This window comes from Pagrus pagrus (genome assembly GCF_965226575.1).
Source record: "Pagrus pagrus genome assembly, chromosome: 10".
Lineage (NCBI taxonomy): Eukaryota > Metazoa > Chordata > Actinopteri > Spariformes > Sparidae > Pagrus > Pagrus pagrus.
The window spans coordinates 33,098,463-33,117,467 of NC_140194.1; the positions used below are offsets into that span (position 1 = coordinate 33,098,463).

General features: G+C 40.4%; 1 protein-coding gene across 4 annotated transcripts; it reads right to left on the reverse strand.

Moving 5' to 3' along the window:
- Positions 1-7,931: 7,931 nt before the first annotated feature.
- On the reverse strand, positions 7,932-13,573 carry LOC311263834 (uncharacterized protein). 4 transcript variants are annotated; one of them, XM_084364165.1, is made up of 6 exons: positions 13,488-13,573; positions 12,985-13,078; positions 12,544-12,631; positions 10,476-10,710; positions 9,268-9,530; positions 7,932-8,882 (listed from the first exon to the last, which is right to left on the reverse strand). In XM_084364165.1, exons 4-6 carry the CDS (start codon positions 10,701-10,703, stop codon positions 8,633-8,635), a joined length of 741 nt encoding a protein of 246 aa, XP_084220291.1. In that variant the 5' UTR covers positions 10,704-10,710; positions 12,544-12,631; positions 12,985-13,078; positions 13,488-13,573; the 3' UTR covers positions 7,932-8,632. The 4 variants fall into 4 exon arrangements, with proteins under 4 accessions (XP_084220291.1, XP_084220288.1, XP_084220290.1 ...); XM_084364162.1 differs by having other exon boundaries at positions 10,476-11,570; XM_084364164.1 differs by lacking the exon at positions 13,488-13,573 and adding an exon at positions 13,187-13,225 and having other exon boundaries at positions 10,476-11,570.
- Between the last annotated feature and the right edge of the window lie 5,432 nt (positions 13,574-19,005).

Consider the following 19,005-nt stretch of genomic DNA (forward strand, 5'->3'; position numbering starts at 1 on the left):
GTGTGGTACATTGCGAACAAAGGTCAGATATTATATTGCATAAAAGTCTAGTCTAAAAATGGCATAGCAAACTGTGCTTTAAAAAAAATAAATGTAAAAATCGAGAATCGAATCGAGCCGTGACACCCCTAGTGGAAACACATCAAGCATGGCCACGGATTTGAAGCGACATCACCCCGGTGTTTCACTGACAGGAGTGAAAACGAAGGCTTATCACCGCCGGCATTTAAGCAGCCCCTTGCTGCACAATCCGACCAGGCTAAAGCCATCACAAACGCTATCGGTGTGTTTATAGCCTTCTTATATTGCACTTTAAGTTGTTTTTCATTAATTATGTTAAAAAGAAGATATTATGCCTTGTGCACTTTAAGTTGATTTTATATATTTTAATTTAACAAGTGTTTTACATAATAAATGAAAGACAAAGTTATGTTTATTTGTCTTGTCTTTTTTTTTTTTTTTTTTTTTTTTTTTTGCCGATCCGAAAAAATGATCCGATCCATGACTCTGATCCGAGAAACGATCCAAACCGTGAGTTTTTTGATCCGTTGCACCCCTACTCATAAGTAAAGGTACAGTTAGAACTTTCCAAGATCTCAAGGATAAATTTGGTCTACAGAACCAGGATCACTTCAGATACCTACAAATAAGAGACTATATTGGAAAAAAAATTATAAAAAATTATGAACCCGAAAACGATATTCTACAGGTATTTGTAAAAGCTTAACAAGATGAACCTTACAAGAAGATCATTTCAAAATTATACACGAGTCTTCAATCTAATCTAAAAATACAATCTAAAAATACATCTAATGCAAAATCAAGATGGGAAACAGAGGGCAACATCACAATTCCACAGGAGAACTGGACTGAAATTTTCAAACAACAATGGAAAACAACAAATTCTCCACTTTGGATAGAATTTACATGGAAAAATGTTCTTCGCTATTTCTGCACTCCATATCAAAAGAAATCATATTCAAATCAGACAGAGTGTTGGAGATGCTGTGGAAGCAAAGAGGCAAATCATTTTCATATATTTTGGAGTTGCCCTGCTGTGACCCCATTTTGGTTGAGCATACATCAAATCTTGGAGACTGTGTTTTCAACAAAAATAACTTTTAGCTTCAATTTGTTATATTTGGTTGATCTAGAGGGACTAGAGTGGAGGAACAAAGATAAATATTTACTAAGAATATTATTGGTGGCTTGTAAGAAGTCCATAACCAAGAAGTGGCTGAGGAGGGAGGCACCCAGTGTAGATGAATGGATTGATATTGTGCACAGTATCTTTGTGATGGAAATAATTACTTTTAATTTAAGAACACAAAAGGAGGTATTTATTGAAAATTGGCAAAACTGGATTACATATGTCTCTGCTGCCAGACCAGACTTCAGGTAATCTTTGTTTGGACTATTGTTATTATTTTTATTCATTTACTTTCTTCTCTACTCTTTTTTGCTCTTCTTGCTTATTTTTATAACTGGAGGTGACAGTCTCTTTATGTATGTTTTTATTTTCTCCCTGATGCTTACGCACTCGACTAAAGGTCTTCATGTTCGTTGTTTTAACTGTTGTTCGCTTATGTATAAAATCAATAAAGAGTAAATGAAAAAAAAAAGAAAAAGAGATTTGTGTTGAGAATTATGGCCATTTTTAAAATGTGATTTAGTGTCAGAGGCAGAGCCAGGAGCCAGTGGTGAGGAAGGGATAGCTGCTGTCATGGAAGTAACAGGTGAGCTAGAGAACAGTGCGCTATTGTAGGCTTAACATGTAAAGTTATAATTACATTATTTTAATATAATAGGTTGTGATCTAAAGTGGGCCGGTCTGAGGCATGAAACTCCGGGGCTGAAAATGAGTCCCACTCCGGCCCTGGACATGGCCCACTCTCCACACTTATCTACCAAACACACCTTGTCAATTTGGCGGTCTATTTAAACAGGAAAAATCTCCCATCTCTCCCTCTGACTGCCCTGCGTCAGTGTTGCTGCATGTTCTTTGAGCATTGCTCATGCGATCGTTATCTTACCTTCTGGCTCTGTTGGGCACGATGTCTCTCGCCCTCTCCGATTCGGAAAGTGACTCTCGTTCCTCAAAGTTGGCTTTTTTCTCGAAACCCAGGCTCAGTCCACCAAAGTTCGCTTCGAGAATTGGACGCGCCTCGCCCACGCTGGAGCTCTTGCATCAGCTGCAAACAACTAGCTGGATAGCCCACACATCACATCCTAGAGGAGCTGTACGCCTTAACCATGAGGAGCTTCTTGATTACCCCCTGATCCAGGAAAACTCCACCGATGACCAAGAGCTGAGTGTGGTAATTCAAACAGCTGTTCTCCCAAAGGTAAGAGTAAAGCTCCACCAAAGAAGCGCCCACCTCCTCAAACAGTTCCTGCATATCTTGACCCGAGTGCATTCCCTCAAAAGGCCGAAGCAGTTACTTCCGGCTCCTCTGCTCAAGCATCTATCTTGTCCTCACTCCTCAAAGGGAAATCATCTCTAAATGTCATTAACGCCAGAATAAATAAATTAGAAAACAATGCAATCTCCTCTTTAATGTAAACAACCCGGGCCATCTTCCACAACCTTTGAGATGCTGGTTCCGGCTGTCTCGGCCCTGCTTCTTGCTGACGTCATACCCGACAGGACCCTGGGAACTGCTGTCCCAGCTCCAACCATGGGTTCTCTGTTTCTGCCCCCTGCTGCTGCAAATCCTGATTCTCTAAGGAACCAAATTCTAACAGGTATTATCTTATTCTGAATGAATAACTAAATACATTAAATGAATAATTAAGATAATAAATTAATAGCATAAATAACTTTGACACACATGCTTTAAAAGGCGGTATTTTGTTCATCTGCAAGTAACACTTGCATTAAGCTTTCGTTTTGACAGGCCATGACATAAATCTAGTGAAGATTCTCTTCTGGTTCTGAATCTGCTGACAAATATTTGTGGATTGTTGGGTCTCTTCTGTTGTTCTTAAAGATGGTGATCCCAGACTATAAACTCTTACCATGGCAGAATTCAATGTGGCCTGCTGCTATTATAGATACCATTTGTGAAGCATATTCTTAACGCAAGGGAGGAGTTCTCTCCAAAGGCTGCTCTCTCTTCTATGAATATCACAAATCCTTTTATCAGCATAAAATCCTAGTATGCTCCATTCGCAGTTCCTTCTCACACACGACTTCACTCTGTTCAGGAACTGCACTGCGAGAACTGTCAACCTCAAAATAGCAGCCTCAGCAAAAAAATTAATAAACAAAAAATCCAGAGTTTAACTCCTTAAGCCGTCCTCCAAAGTGTGAGGTACATTTTCCTTCAGGATCGGAGTCTCCTATCTGCATTAATTTCAATGAGAATATGTCTACATTTCTAAATTGTAAATTCATGCATGTGTGTAGTTGGTGTGCAGACAGTGTCTGTGTGTTGCAGGAGGCCTCGTCCCCTTCAAAATCGGGGAAATAAACATGAAGCATCATGTGACTCCAGTGAATGTTCCAGCTCTCTCCAAAGCTCTCTCAACTCTCCCTTTTAGTTGATTAAGCGTTTCCTTACCCACAACCTGCTCACTCACATCATTGGCAATCTCATTCAAAGAATGAGGCATGTCCTTTTTTTTCAAGGTGTATGAAGACTGAGTGGAGGGCAGTAGATATGCCATCTTCTGTGGATCTGTTGATTCTGAAAGCATACTGGTGAGGGTTCAGGCTGGCAGAGATGTTGTCTTTGATGTGCTGGAGACCAGTTTCTTGAAGCACTTCATCAGGATGGGGGTGAGAGCCACAGGACGGTAGTCATTAAGACTAGACACAGCAGACTTTTTAGGTACAGGAACTATGATGGCTGTATTGAAGCAGATGGGGACAGTGTCCTGTGAGAGAGGAAGGACCGCAGCTTGAGTCACACCACTGGATTTTTTTAAGGACACCTTCAGACATTCTTTACTGTTTTTGTGGTGACCAAAACCGGCTAATGTAATTGGGAAGTTGGACCATCTCCATCTGTGTTTGGCGTAAACCTAACCAGACCATAAACACAGCATTGTGACAAGAGAGAAACAGAAAATTCAACCTAAAGAAACAGTTCAGTTTTACCTCGGCTAGCTATATTACCTGGAACAGCAGCCTTATTTATATTCATCTGCTGTGGTTACTGACAGTGGCTGGTCCTCTGGAGGCGGTGTAGACTTCACAGGTGACTCTATGTATATGTGTTTGTATTGTGTGTATATATATATATATATATATATATATATACACACATACATAGAGTCACACACATATATATACATATACACATCTATAAATGTTGGCAATGTATGTTTCTGCAAACCACAGATATGTTGAAATTTCTTTTCTGTTGTTACTTTATGTTCTTTAGGTTTAATTTTCAGTTTTATGTTGTGACAATACTGTGCTTATGTACTGCTCATGTTTATGTGGCCAAAATGCAGGGGAGAGGGAAAGTTGCCTGACAACACCACCTGGGGAATTGCACCCCAGGAAATACACTAACTACTACCCTTATTAGCAGAAGGTCACACAGATTCGTTACACCAATATATAAAGGGGACGGGAGACAGACTCCAAATATAACAAAGATTTATTGATAAAAATAATTTACTATGTTTAAAAGAACACAAAGGTGCCAAAAATACACGGCCTGTGTGTCAACATAATGAACCACTGTTAATTGCAGTAAAAAAATGAACAAATGGCAAGAACAGGGCTAAGGCTTAGCTTGGCGGACAGACTAAAGCAAAAACAAAGGGAAGGGGACACAACTCAACTCAACGAATACCACTACAAACCAAACCACCACGTGCCACGCCAAATTCAGGGAGTGAGAGGGGAACCACCACTGGGGGAGTCTGCCGCACACTACACCAGCTCCTGTCCTGGAAAAGAAAGAAACAAAATTATAATACCGCTTGTGGTGGGACACTCAGGCAGATAGATTGTACAGTTAAAACAGGAGTCCTATACACACACACACACACACACAATAATGAACCTAATAACTAATTAAGTGACTGAAACCAAATACAAATATACAAAAAAACAAAGTAACAAGATAGTAATGAAACAGAACAAACATATAGGTTCCATATTATGAAAAACTCTTTTTCTGGGATTTGGGGTGTTTTTTGGGTCTATGGTGCTGCCACACGCATAAAAACTTTGAAAAAAGACCATCCATGCTTTTTTGAGTGAGATACAGATTTCTGACAGTGTCTTGCCTGCAGTTTCCAGATGAGCGAGTCAAATTCGTTCGGTTATCGACGTCGACGACCGATCATTTGAATAATCCCACCCACAGGTACAGCACTACCGTCTCGGAGATCTGCCATTACGCTATCGAAAGCACCATGTCAAAGCGCAACGAGAAGTGCTCTGTTGTTGGTTGTAAAAATCAACATAAGTGCCTATATTCTGTCCCAGCTACAGAAGAGACAGTGGTTGCGTTTCATTTTTAACGACAACGTGCCAGCTACATTTCCTGTAAGTCTGTGTGTGCCAACCACTTCACATCGGACTGCTTCAGTAACGAGGGTCAGTACAAAGCTGGCTTTGCCTCGACACTGACCCTCGTAAAAGGATCAGTCCCAACCATACAGGACCCAGCAACTGCACCCGAGCCACAGGTGAGTGTCGCCACGTGTTGATAGTATTTACAGTTGCCTACGAGTATGGTGAAATTTCAAGTCAATAGCACTTATGGCTTGGCGGTGAGAACCTTTCGAAGGTACTTTCCGGTACAATCTTAGAAGGGTTCTACCCCTTCGGGGTTAGAACCCGGTACAATCTTAGAAGGGTCCTACCCCTTTGGGGTTAGAACCCTAATAATAATAAACCGGTAGAATCTAACGAGGGAGCTTGGTTATCACAGCGGCCGACACCGCGTACAAATCACCGCTCGGTACTATCAACCGGAGCACGCCAGACGGAGCCCTCGCCAGGTGAAAGCCAGGCAAAAGAGTGCGCACCAGTGAAAGAATGATCAATTAAGCAGGTGGCACCACTGCGCAATCAGGCTCAGGTGATACTAATTGAGAGTGGAGGTGGAGCAGCACTCAACCTGCCACATTTAGGCACAAACTTGGCTAGGTTAGGGAAAAGATCATGTAGGTCACAACATGATGGAAAGCTTAGCTCAGTAAAGCTCTTTGAGACCTGTGTTGATAGTTGTTGGCTATTTGTGCAAGTACAGTACTTGCAGTACTTGCACAAACAGCAAGTACAGTATTGCAAAAATAGCCAACAATAATAATAATTTAAAACAAGAAACTTTTATTTCAACAAAAAAGCTTAACTCAGACAAAATACACCAGCACATTATGCAGGACCTCCACCACCCAGAGCCATGCACGTGTGATAAATCTGTTCCTGTTAACAGGTTAAATATTGTAAGCATTTTCAAACAATTTCACTTTGACACCACAGAGATAATGATACGGATGAGTTTGAAAACTTTAACTAAACTCCTCAAAAACCAATCAAGAGCTCAGCTAAACATTCTGAATCTGTTCCCACCCCCACACAAACACACACACATGCATCCCACACACACACACACACACTAGAGAAGTTCTCAGATGATGTCATGAGGAGTGTTAAGATGTCACCTTGTCCCATTTCTCTCTGAACTGTATGTAATTAATGTCCTGATGTAGATAAAATTGTCTGCCTATAATTACTGCATACTGGAAGTCCAATGTGGGCCTTGCATTGGCTATATGTCAAGTTGTGTGCGTGAGTGTGTATATGTGTGCAATGAGAGGCTTCTTCTTTTCACTGTCTATCAGATGATGTCACAATGGTGTTATATTGATGACAACTAGAGTAGAGCAGATCACAAAAGAAGACAGGAGACAGATAGGAGGAAGGAAAAGAGAACAATGACAAGAGGAGAAAAGGAAGGAGCAGAGGAGGCGATAGGTTAGGAGGAAAAGGAATGAGATGAAATGGGGTGGAGACAAGGCAGGGAAGAGGTGTAGGTAGATGTGTTGACAGTATAATCAATGTGCATGTATTTGTGTGTGTGTGTGTGTGTGTGCGCGCGTGTTTGTGTGAGAGAGAGAGAGAGAGAGAGAGAAAGTGTCAAACTGTCCTTCCATATATATTATTAATGTAATTATAATTACTAATTGCTGTATTCTTGGTCTAAACACGTATTGAGGGACCACAAAAGACAATTGGCTGAAGATGGTGGGATGTACATGTAAATATATACAGTATTTACATCTACTTCTCTCTCTCTCTGGCTGTATTCGAAACCGCATACTACCGTACTGCCTACTACATACTGCGTTAGTATACACTGTATACTGCATACTGAATGTGGGATTCAGCATGCTACTTCAGCAGACCGACGCCGTTCACATCGCAGTATGCAGTTTTCCCAGAATGCACTTCGTGGCGACCGGCAGCGGTAGTTGTAAAACAGGCGCAAAGCTGTTTTATTTTCCGCTGTAGCGCTGTTAATATGTCACTTTATTAAGTTTTAATATTTTTTCATGCGAGAAAGTAGCCGTTTAGATCCCCAATGTGCGGTTAATTTACTCAAATGACGGCTGTTTAGTAATTTGCCTCGATGTTTTCGGAGAAGTGAAGCTCCGGAAGGACTGGCTCGTCTCAGAGGCAGCAGCCCCGTCTCCAGAGTCGTTCCGCCGGCCAACATGCGTCGTCGCCCCGGGGGAGACAGCAGGCCAGTTATCTTAACCGCTGCTCTTTGAAGATGAACCGCTGCAGGGAAGCTTCATGTTTGTAGTGGACAGTATACAGTATAGCGCTGTCTCGGGAGCTCTGTATGTACAGAAATCACCAAATATTAATAAAAAAAAGGTTTTAATTAACAGAGTACTTTTTTTCATTTCATATGTACAACAGCCTGGATTTCTATTGTACTTATAGCTTTCGTCACAATAGTCAAGTAGCCTATGCACTGTACTTATGTTGTGTGAACAAACATAAACGCTGTACTGCTCCGGAGTACGCGACGACGTCATGACGCTTATGGACAGTATAAAAGGTGAGCAGAGGCGGGGAAAAACTGAGGGAGACAGAGGAGAAGATTGAAAACAGCAAACTTAAGTCAGACTAGATACTGTAAATGTCTTATTTATCAGTAGTGAGAGGCCACAATGTGGCACAAAGAAGACGGAGGAGGGAGAGGACCAGGCTAAACCTACTTTCCATCATTTGTGAATATGAAGCCAATGTAAGTAAACCAAACATTTGTCAAGTGTCAGGGGCAGTTGTAGTTCTTAACCTGGGCATACAGTTGTGCCAGATAAGTCAATAAATAACATTCAGAGATAAACACGTTTATTTACAAACAATTTATAAGGCCTTTTTGAAACAGTTAACATAAAAAAAAGAACTTTAACAGTCATGTGAAGTGACACAACATAGAAAAAACATTTGCCCCTCCTCCCACAGGCTGCGCTTCGAGGGCAGTATTTAAAATTAAATGCCCATGCACCTGTGGTCCGCCTCTTCTTGGGAGAGGGGGATTTGAGGCGAGACTTCCGCCTGTCAAAGCGAGCAGTAAATGCCTTGGTTGAGGCTTTGAGGTGTGGCAAGGACCATGGATGGGGAGACGCCCTGGAGGTTGCAGTCTTCCTATACTGGCTGGCCAGTGCCACCTCGTATCGGGTGGTATCGGAGGCCTTTGATATCCCCACCGCCACAGTCCACGATGTTGTACATCGGGTTGCAGACAGCATCATGGCCATCTTTGCCAGGGTGGTCCATTTTCCTGCTGCAGATGAGCTGGAGGGCATTGGGGAAGGCTTTGCCCACCTTGCTGGCTCCCGTGCCTTCTGCCATGTTGTTGGCTGCATCGACGGGATGCACATCAGGATAAAGCCACCTGCAGCAAACAAAGACGATTGCCTCAACAGCTATGCTGCATACAAAGTTCTATTTAATCCCATCTTAATTAGGGCTGCAACTAACATACATCGATTAGTTGTTTGGTCAATAAAATGTTAAAAAATGTTGAAAAATATCAGTGTTTCCCAAACCACACAATGACGTCCTCAAATGTCTTGTTTTGTCCACAAACCAAACAGATACTCAGCTTATTATCATAAAGGAACAAAGAAACCAGAAATATTCATAAATATATGTGATTTTTACATTTTTTGAGGAATATGGATTGCTTTTATTTGTGATTTAAAACGGTCTGTATCAGAAGTGTTTACAATCAAGTACTCATTTTCAGTTTTTTTCACGACCACAACTTACAGGCCTACCTGGTGCAGTCCATGATGCACGGGTGCTGCGGTGGAGCTCCATGTATTTCCGCCAACTCTACCCTCCTCCGGGCTGGATCATCCTTGGGGATGGGGGTTATCCCTGTCTTGAGGCACCCATCTCCCTCATAACCCTGTACAGGGAGCCGGTGCAGAATCCTGTGCAGGCCAGGTACAACCGGCATCACTCCAGGGCCAGATGTGTGGTGAAGAGGGCATTTGGGATGATGAAAACCCGGTGGCGCAGCATCTTCCTGAAGGCTCTTGAGGTAAAAGAGAGCATAAGATGTGTGTAAATGTAACTAGTATGTAATGGCTGACAGCTGAGCAGTACATTATACACAAGTACAGGTTAAAAAAAAAAAATAGCTTATACAGCATTTTAATAAATCAGGATTAAAATGATTTTGGTTTAATTTCATTTATTTCATTTCATTTATTTGGATCTCCATTAGCTTTGGCAAAACCATTGCTATTCTTCCTGGAGTCCATACCCAGATAATCTTTTCACTGCAGTACTCAAACACAAAAAACATATCACACAGCACAAACACAAAACATACACAAGAACAAAACAGAGAAAAAAACAAACAAACAAACAAACAAAAATTCACTTATTACAGGACCTAATTCAAATTAACAATACCTCCTCAAGGTAGCTTTTAACATAATTCTTAAATAGTCCGATGGTCAGGTATAAATCAACATACATTTGACATAATTCCATTATATCACATTTGCAAAAACAGATTTAAATCATATTAAGTGATTGTACAAAGTAGCCTCTGCTAAACATCAACAGACACCGAGAGCTGTTTGGCTAACAGATGCTGTTTCAGTAATTCTTTAAATCTGTATTTGTTGTTCTCTTGAATAATATGTCCTGGCAGAGTATTCCATAAAACCATGGCTCTGTACATTACCGTACTTTTCATCTTGTTTGTTTTCACTTTAGGTAGAATAAATCTACCTTCCGTTGCATGCCTTGTATTGTAACCATGCTCCTCCGAACTGAACGACAGACATTTGTATAAAACCCTTGGCAGTTTAGATACAGATATTTTTTCTGATAAAAGTAAGTAATGAGGCAATAAATCTGTTCTTCACACTCAACCAAGCAAGACAGTTGTGCATTTTGCTGCACAATAACTTTATGCAATAATAATAACTTTAATAACTTTATAACTTTATGCAGTTACATAACTCACCTCTTTGTTCCTGTAGGTGAAATCTACCTTTGTCCCGGTGGTGGTGTCCACCTGTGCCTTCCTCCATAACCTCTTCATCCGCAACGGGGATTTGGTGGAGCCAGCTGTGGAGGAAGGGGTGGAGCATGGAGACGAGGAGGAGCAGGCATACCAGCCCAGAGACCAAATGCCAGGGGACAATGTCAGAGACAGACTGGCAGCAGAGGTCTCAGCTCCTGGAGCCGCCATCCCTGCACTGCAGGAGCATGACTATTAGTCATGACAGTCAAGACATTTTTTGTATATAGTTGATGACATTTTTTGTATATAGTTGATATGACGTAAGTATTTTGCATATATTTCAAATTGTTTGTGTTCCTGTGATTGCTTTTATTCTTTCTAGCATACATTGCATAGATTGATGTCTAATCTATATAATGTATGCTGTTTTTAATTTAATTGTTTTTATTTATTGAACTATTACTTGTCTATGAAGCTATGTGAAGCCCTGTGAAGACAAACTGTAAAAAAAAAAAAAAAAAAATGCTATACAAATAGAATGGCACTGCCTTGCCAGGATGTTTTTGTCACTAACTGTAATTTAAGGAATTTTTGGAAATGTACCTGAGGGTTAATAGTAACGAATTCTCAAAACAGTATTAGCAACTAGGCAATTAGTGCCATGCATGTTCTCCCAAAATCTTTTTTTTTTTTTTTTCAACAATGTGCCTCATCCACCTTCATTGTGATACAAAATATAACATACAATGACATTTATGCAAGATGTCATACTGTTATATGAATATGTTTTCTGGGATGACATAATTTGAACACCAGTGAACCACTAGAAACAAATATAATCTGACAAATGCAATTTATTTTTGAAAAAGCCACTCGGGCCCCCTCTTTCTCTTGGCCACTGGTTTCTCTGAGGTGGCTTCCCCAGAGGGAGGAGAGGCCACTTACCACATCCTGGCTGGATGAGTCAATTTAGACCGGAGGCACAATGCTGGGCCTCTGGCCCAAAAACTTATCCATTAAATTGAACCACTTCCAGGATGCGGCAGTGGCCTCTCCTCCCTCTGTACTTACTCCCGTCTTGGGGGCTTTCAACTCCTACACAACACAATACATACACACATACACACACACTTGAAGCATCTTAAACATTTGTACAACCTCATTTATCTTTTATATTTTCTAATTTAATATGTCGTGTACCTCTATGTTGATAAGTGACTGCATTGCAGAAGGTCTAACACAGGGGTCTGCAACCTGCGGCTCTGGAGCCGCATGCAGCTCTCTTGCCCCACTGCAGTGGCTCCCTGTGGCTTTGACATTTTTTTTATCATCATCACTGCTTTAGGCCTACGGTGATTCTTGCATTTTCCGACAGTAAAAGTGCGTAGCCTACACACAGAATTGTATCTGTTCTATCAAGTTGTGATTAATTGAATGATCCTGAGTTAACACATTGTGTTTAATGCTCAAGCCCGGGGGTTGATTGCTGTATGTGGCCGAGGATAAAAGAGAAGGATTAACTCTCACTGAAATGGACTAAAATAAATTTAAACTGTCCTGTGTTTTGTTTTTTTTTTACTTTTACTGCCTGCCACTATGTGTTTTATTTATTATCAGATGAGGCTACTTTTTATTTTGTACATTTTCACAAACACAGGGAGGACTTAAGTGGGTCTGCATATATAGTTCTGTATTGCTACTCTATTTCTATTTATTGTAGGTTAGTTCTTTTATTTCATAAATGCACCAGAACATGGCATCATTGAAATGGAAATGCAAAGTTCAAGTAGCTACCTTATACTGTAAGCATAAGTAGCCCACTGCAGAGTTGCCACATCATGTGAAAATATAAATAAACGCTCATTGAGGCTGATTAATAATCTTGATAGGCTAATTTAGACTGTCTAGGCTGTGTTACCTTCATTATAAGACACAAATATGTTTTGCGGCTCCAGACATATTTTTTTGGTGAGGGACGGGGGCAAAAATGGCTCTTTTGATCGTAATGGTTGCAGACCCCTGGTCTAACAGAACGTGTGGAGGCCACTTTGCCAGCTTGATAACTTACCTTGTATTTTTGTTTTAAATTCTCCCATTTTCTTTTCACCTTGGTGGGCTCCACCTTCCCCACCAAGGCATTCACTCTGATGAACTCTCTGAAAAAAATAAAATAAACGTAGTTACTTCAACAACAAGTTAATCCAACGTACCGGTATTATAATTCTAAAATCTAACAGAGGAGCACGACAAGATGAATTATGTAAGACTATAGCCGTCATTAAACGGCTTCAGAGTAATTATGATGGTTAACTGACTTATTGCAGGAGCTACCACGTCTCCCTCTGTCCCTCCCTCTCCCTAGCAACATCAGCGCCCACGAACCGATATCCCTACCGACTGTCCCTCGTCTCAGCGGCACAGTGACAGAAATGCGCGCCGTAACAAGTAAACTATTTACCTTTTATATATTTAACTATTCAATTATTCAACTGTTAACAACCAAACTTACTCGAAACCCTTTTGGGTGGAATTTCGCCTTCCGCTGAAAAGGCTGTCGTTGGCTGCGTGCCACAGAATCAGCCGCTCCGTGTCCTGCTCTGTCCCTAATTAAAAAGAAATAAAAAACGATACGTAACGTTACATTAGTATTTTGTTGTTTTCTGATCACTCGCGTACACCAAATTAAGAAGGAGAAAATTTAAATGTGGTACTTATGCTGCCTTCATGTGCTATGGTACAGATGGTATTTTCCACTTGTGATCTGGTATTTACCAGTGCGTTGTGTTCATGTGTTTTTGTTGTTGTACAGAGAAAATAAAGATGGTGGACACACAGATTCAGGCTTGTTAGCATCTGCTCTGGGGAGGTAAAACCAAACCATAATGGTATTTTAAAAACTGACACCGAGTGTTAACGCATCATATTACAATTGTCAATGGAGCAACACTTTATAGGCTACAAAAACTATCCACTAACGGTAGCAAAACACGTTTAGTAGTGTACATTGCTTACCATTCACAAATCTTCCGTTGCTCGCCGCCATGTTGAAAAGGTGAAAGGTTATCTCATCTCGGCAACTCGGGCATCAAAAAATTCTAGGAGTTGCCCAGTGGAAAATACCACATGAGAGGGTGTTCATGTGCACTTTTCATGTCGTCTTTTGGTATTTACCATAAATACCATAGCACATGAAGGCACCATTACATTTGTACTCCTCGGGAACACTCCCTTACTCCGCCATTACTGCTATTTATCTAGCGCATTGCATTGTGGGAAACAGTAGGCAGAGAAGACTGGTCGGATGCATACTGGAAATATTCTCCGAATCAATACGACATCCGGGAACTTTTCTCATACTGCAGATTTTGCATTTGTTTGCATACTGCATACTGCATACTACATCCTACATTTTGGCCAAATCAGTACATACTGGCAGTATAGTATGCGGTTTCGAATACAGCCTCTCTCTCTGTGTGTGTGTGTGTGTGTGTATGACAGAAAGAGAAAACTGTCTTGTTAAGACACACCAACATGTCAAGCCATCCCCTCAGTGTCACTGTGGAAGTTCTTGTCTGTAATTATACTGTATATCACAATGACACACACATACAGTACCTACTCAGAAACACATTCACACTTAACATCGTACTCTGTGTAATGCCATTAGGGCTGAAAATTGTATTGAAATATCAGAAAAAAAATTATCATTCCCACTAATCCTGAATCATATCACAATCATAGTATCTATCAAAATAATTGCAATACGATTTTTATAACCATATTGTGGAGCCCTTGTTTCACTTGGGGCAATTGCTCTTTTGGGTGATAATTCTACATTCAAACTGATTCAGTCAATCAAACTAATGGCTAGGTCTTCCTTGTAAAATAGTCTATGATCCCAATGTGAGTAAAATAAGGTAAAATAAAAAGACAATACAGCTTGCAGCTGGCCAGAGCATGAGGGGCCAGGGTATCAGGGTACTAAAATATGATCAGGTACCATAGTATCAGGGTATCAGGGTACTGGTGGGATGAGTGCAAGTATCAGAATTCTGGTTATTAGGGTATTAAAGTTGTAATCCCTAAGTTTTCATGATCAAACCCTGTTTTTTGATTTTTCCAGCAATATTGAGGTGAAGTCCCAACCCCAGCCATGAATTACACATATCGTGTTTGTCAATTTAATAGGTATATTTGCAATTAAAGACACTCTCAGTTTGTGGTAAAACTAATTTAGTTTTGCGTGTAATCACTCATTTAACTATATTGTTGGGATCACACACGATACTTTCCCAACATGGCTGTGACCTTGGCACAGAAAAAGTAAAATAAAAAAAAGTGAAAATCACAACAAGTCTGGTCATAATGACAGCTGTGTTTTTTAAAAAGCAGAGTTGTTCAGAGTTGCAGGCTTTTAAACTCTGTGTGGGAGTGTCCTTTAAGAGTCGTTAAGGACACGTGAGCTCTGAGTTTCAGAGTCGTTAGGGCTGCTTGTGGGTCGTTGATCCAACCATTCTTCATGTGGGTTGCTAGGGCTAGGTGATCCCAGGTGTGAATGGTTGTTAAGCTGTCTGGGGAGAGAACACCTCTTCTGTTCAAAGACGGTCGTTCCAGTTTGACGTAGATGGATTTTTTTACCTCTCTTTCAAACCATCTGTCTTCTCTGGACAACATGTATACATTGTTGTCCTTAAATAAATGATTTGTCTCCTTTAGATGTAAGTGGACAGCAGAGTCTTGACCTGAGGAGTTGGTCCTCCTGTGTTGTTCCATTTGTTTAATGAGAGGTTGTTTTGTCTCCCCAATGTACAAATCTGTGCAGTCCTGGATGACTGAGAACTTTCATTAACATTTATTTAATTCCTTATTTTTTCTTTCTTTTCACTATTTTTGTCCTGGCTGGGTTTACCTAACACATTGGTGAGACTATCACTGGTCCTTATTTGCTCTGTTCATTTTGTTTATATCTGGTTATAGAAGCTTGTGATTGATTTTATTCATCCTGACACACATGGGCAATAATGCGAAACACTTCCCCACTCAACAAGTATTGACTCAATCAGTCTTTCATGTCTCATCATTTAATGAAGAGTCCCCCCACAAGTATCATTTTGGAACTAGAGCATGTGCGGCTAATAATGCTGCTGAAAGGACCTCTCTGACATCATGAAAAAAAGCTTCCCACCACCACGGGTAAGCCCTTCAAATAAAATCATTTCTCTTTAAATCCATCTCAAACTGAATGGTGGCCTCTGTCATGTAATGAAAAGGCCAGACATCTTCAAAAGCAATTACAGGCTAACGTCATAAGCTATCTACTGCACACCACATCTTGACTGTAGAGTGATGGCCCGCGTAAAAGCCTGAATTGGTGGTGAGCGAGCAATGCCTCATGTTTAGCAGTGCCACAATGACTAGTTTTAGAGCTGCTCCAAGCTGTCCACACCTTCTGTTTTCAATTAATACAACATTTTTGAATCATAAATATCTTATCTGTGTCGCTACTACGCTTAAGTTTGATGCTATATCAACTGTTGATCCCTGATCCCTTTGAAGATCTAATCAAATGTTGCATATTATGTCTTCTTGCTAACCTGACTGCGGAGCCCTCCATGTGCAAATTTGATGCTAGACGGTGATTCCCCCAAAAGGAAAGGATGTCCCCCTGGCTCTCCAAGGTGAAGTGACTGTAGGTAACGCTGTATTTCATCTGGCTCGATTTCATCTGGGGTTTCTTCCCATTCTGTTAACATTCTCCATTGGCAGTGAAAATAAAAGTACGGATGTCACTTACTTAAAGGAAAAAAATCAGTCTCATGACAATAAATCTGCTTGTGTGCGTGCGGTGTGTGTCTGTATATGAGAGAGTGACAGAAAGAGGGAAAAGAAAATGGAAAGTGAATTATTGCACACATAGGCCCTCATTTATCAATCTTGCGTGAAAACGGGTGCAGATCTGAGGGCAGAATTGGTTTTACAACAGAACACACGTGTGATTTATGAAACATTCGTATCTGACCAATCCCAGTGTACGAATGATCGGGTCTTGATAAATGCGGCGGCTGAATTCGATCGCCATTAACATGTTACGCCCTTAAATATTCCTGGTTCGGAGGCCTCGCCCACTGAGGTCAAACATGGACAGAAGAAACACTGGCAAGAAGGGAAACTTTTCCGAGATGGAGAGACAAATATAAAAATATGCAGTTTATTGGCCTCAGTTGTCTGCGCACTTGAGGCAATAAATAACACATTAAAAGAAATTAATGAAACTCTAAAAAAGCCTTAATAAAATGTTTAAATGACTAAATGTTGTCCATTGTCTGTTTTAGTATGCCTTTAGCCAATTTCACCTAGAATACGTCACATTACTGATTAAATACTGCAGAGCATTTGCAAGAGTTTAAGGTACTTTACGTTCTAAAAGCGACGAATGAGGTACTGTCTCCTCCGTATAGCCCCAAGTGGAGGCTGTGCTGGCCACGGTTCCATGGGCATTGGCTCATCTGGCTGCGCCGGCACATCAGAAGGCACTCCATCACTAATGTTGTGCAAAACTGAACAGGCCAAAATAATATTGCACACTTTCTCTGGGGTATACAGCAGCGTTCCCCCTGCTGGTCCGAGACAGAGCCACCTGCCCTTCAGCAACCCTAAGCAGCGCTCCACTGTGACCCGTGTGCGTGTGTGCGCACTATTGAATCTGCGTTCCTGCTCTGTAGCAGGTTTTGCCAGCGGGGTCATTAGGTATTCCGTTAGAGGATAACCCTTGTCACCTAGAAGAACCATACCAAAATGTTAATCATCTGATACCTTGTTTAGTTTAATGCAATTTATCTAGGGTAGCTACTTACCGAGGAGATGACTTTGGCTCTGCAGTGTGCCCTCCTGCAGCCGTGCGCCAACACAGCTGTTTTGAAATATAAAAGAATCGTGTGTCCCCCCCGGCCACCTGGCTGCCACGTTTAAAAGTGATAGCTCGGCATCACAAATCACCTGTACATTTATCGAGTGGTAGTTTTTGCGATTGATGAATGCGTAATCATTCATGTAATGAATTATTCATTCACTCATGGTGCCTTCAGACGCACATGAGTGCAATCAATTGCTCCAACCACATTCGGAAACCCAGCAATCTCATAAAATTGCTTTTTTGTATTATTATTTCAAATTTTAATGTGCAATTATTAGTTGTCATGTTAGGCTATTTAGCCTATCATATTGTTTTATTTTACAAAAAGTGGTATCAGTAAAAACGTGGGCTTTTTTTTTTAATAAAATTTTTTTTTATTTTGTTTTATTCGTTTTAAGAATCCATTTTGATCTGTTCTAAATATATGACTGCTTATGCTTAATGACAGGTGAGGTTTGTTTAATAATTATTTTCAGACTCAGACAGATTTTGCTGCGCTGCACCGCAAATCCACAGACTCAGATTTGCGTACACAAGCTCAGACCTGACGTGAGATCTGATCGTAGCTTCTGCTCACGTCCAAATTGATAAATGCCGAAGCCTGCGTGGAAATGGTCGTACGCACGGTTTTCTGCCATACGTTCGTTTGATAAATGAGGGCCATATTACATTTCTGAGGGCTATTATGGGGCGCCAATTGTAAAGTTGCGCATGCTAAAATAAACAGCAATTTTTTGCCACATTTAGCAACAAACCACGTTTTAATGTTACTTTTGACCAGATTTACAGCAATATTTGTGAACTTTGTGATATTTACTTCGCTTGTAAAAATATGTCAATGTTAAATCTAAATAAAAAATCTAAATCTAAATGTTAAATATTAAATCTAAATGTGAAATCTAAATATTAAATCTAAATCTAAATGTTAAATTTAAATATAAATGTTAAATTTAAATATACATGTTAAATTTAAGTATAAATATTAAATCTAAATCTAAATGTTAAATCTAAATGCTAAATGTTAAATGTAAATGCTAAATGTTAAATGTAAATGTTACATCTAAATCTAAATGTTAAATCTAAATCTAAATGTTAAATCTAAATGCCAAATGTTAAATCAAAATGTCATGGGTGAAACTAAATATTTAGCTAATATGCAAATTCACACTGCCTGTCAGTACCAAAATAAAAGCTCATTGCTGTGAACGAGAGCTATACATGATCTTCTTATTACTTATTATTGCGCTGCACTGTTAGTCACGTCTCCTCACTGTGTTCTCATGTTGCCTGCCAGCATGTCCAACGACTTAGCTGGAAACGTTGGTAGAGCCATTTTGGTGGCAATACAGAGTTTCAGCAATGTGTCTGCAATGACAGCGACAGTTACAGCTACAGCATCCACCACAGAGCCAAGCCAGAGCCACAGCACAATCACTCCGTCTGACTACCCAAAGAAGGCCGCGGATAACGCTTGTTCGCGTCAATGAGCTTTTATTTTGGTACTTCCGGTGACAGGCAGTGTAAATTTGCATATTAGCTAAATATTTAGTATATATAGGACTATCACGATTTTCAATTAGTCCAAAGGCAAATATAACATCTTATTAAAAGACAAAC

What these genes read in the sequence shown, in the direction of transcription:
- LOC311263834 (XM_084364165.1), bottom strand. Translation starts at nt 10,703, where the DNA reads ATGGCGGCTCCAGGAGCTGAGACCTCTGCTGCCAGTCTGTCTCTGACA. An exon ending in TCACCTACAGGAACAAAGAG is followed by an intron (nt 9,531 to 10,475) that starts GTGAGTTATGTA and finishes TTTTACCTCAAG; the next exon opens with AGCCTTCAGGAAGATGCTGC. An exon ending in TGCATCATGGACTGCACCAG is followed by an intron (nt 8,883 to 9,267) that starts GTAGGCCTGTAA and finishes TGTTTGCTGCAG; the next exon opens with GTGGCTTTATCCTGATGTGC.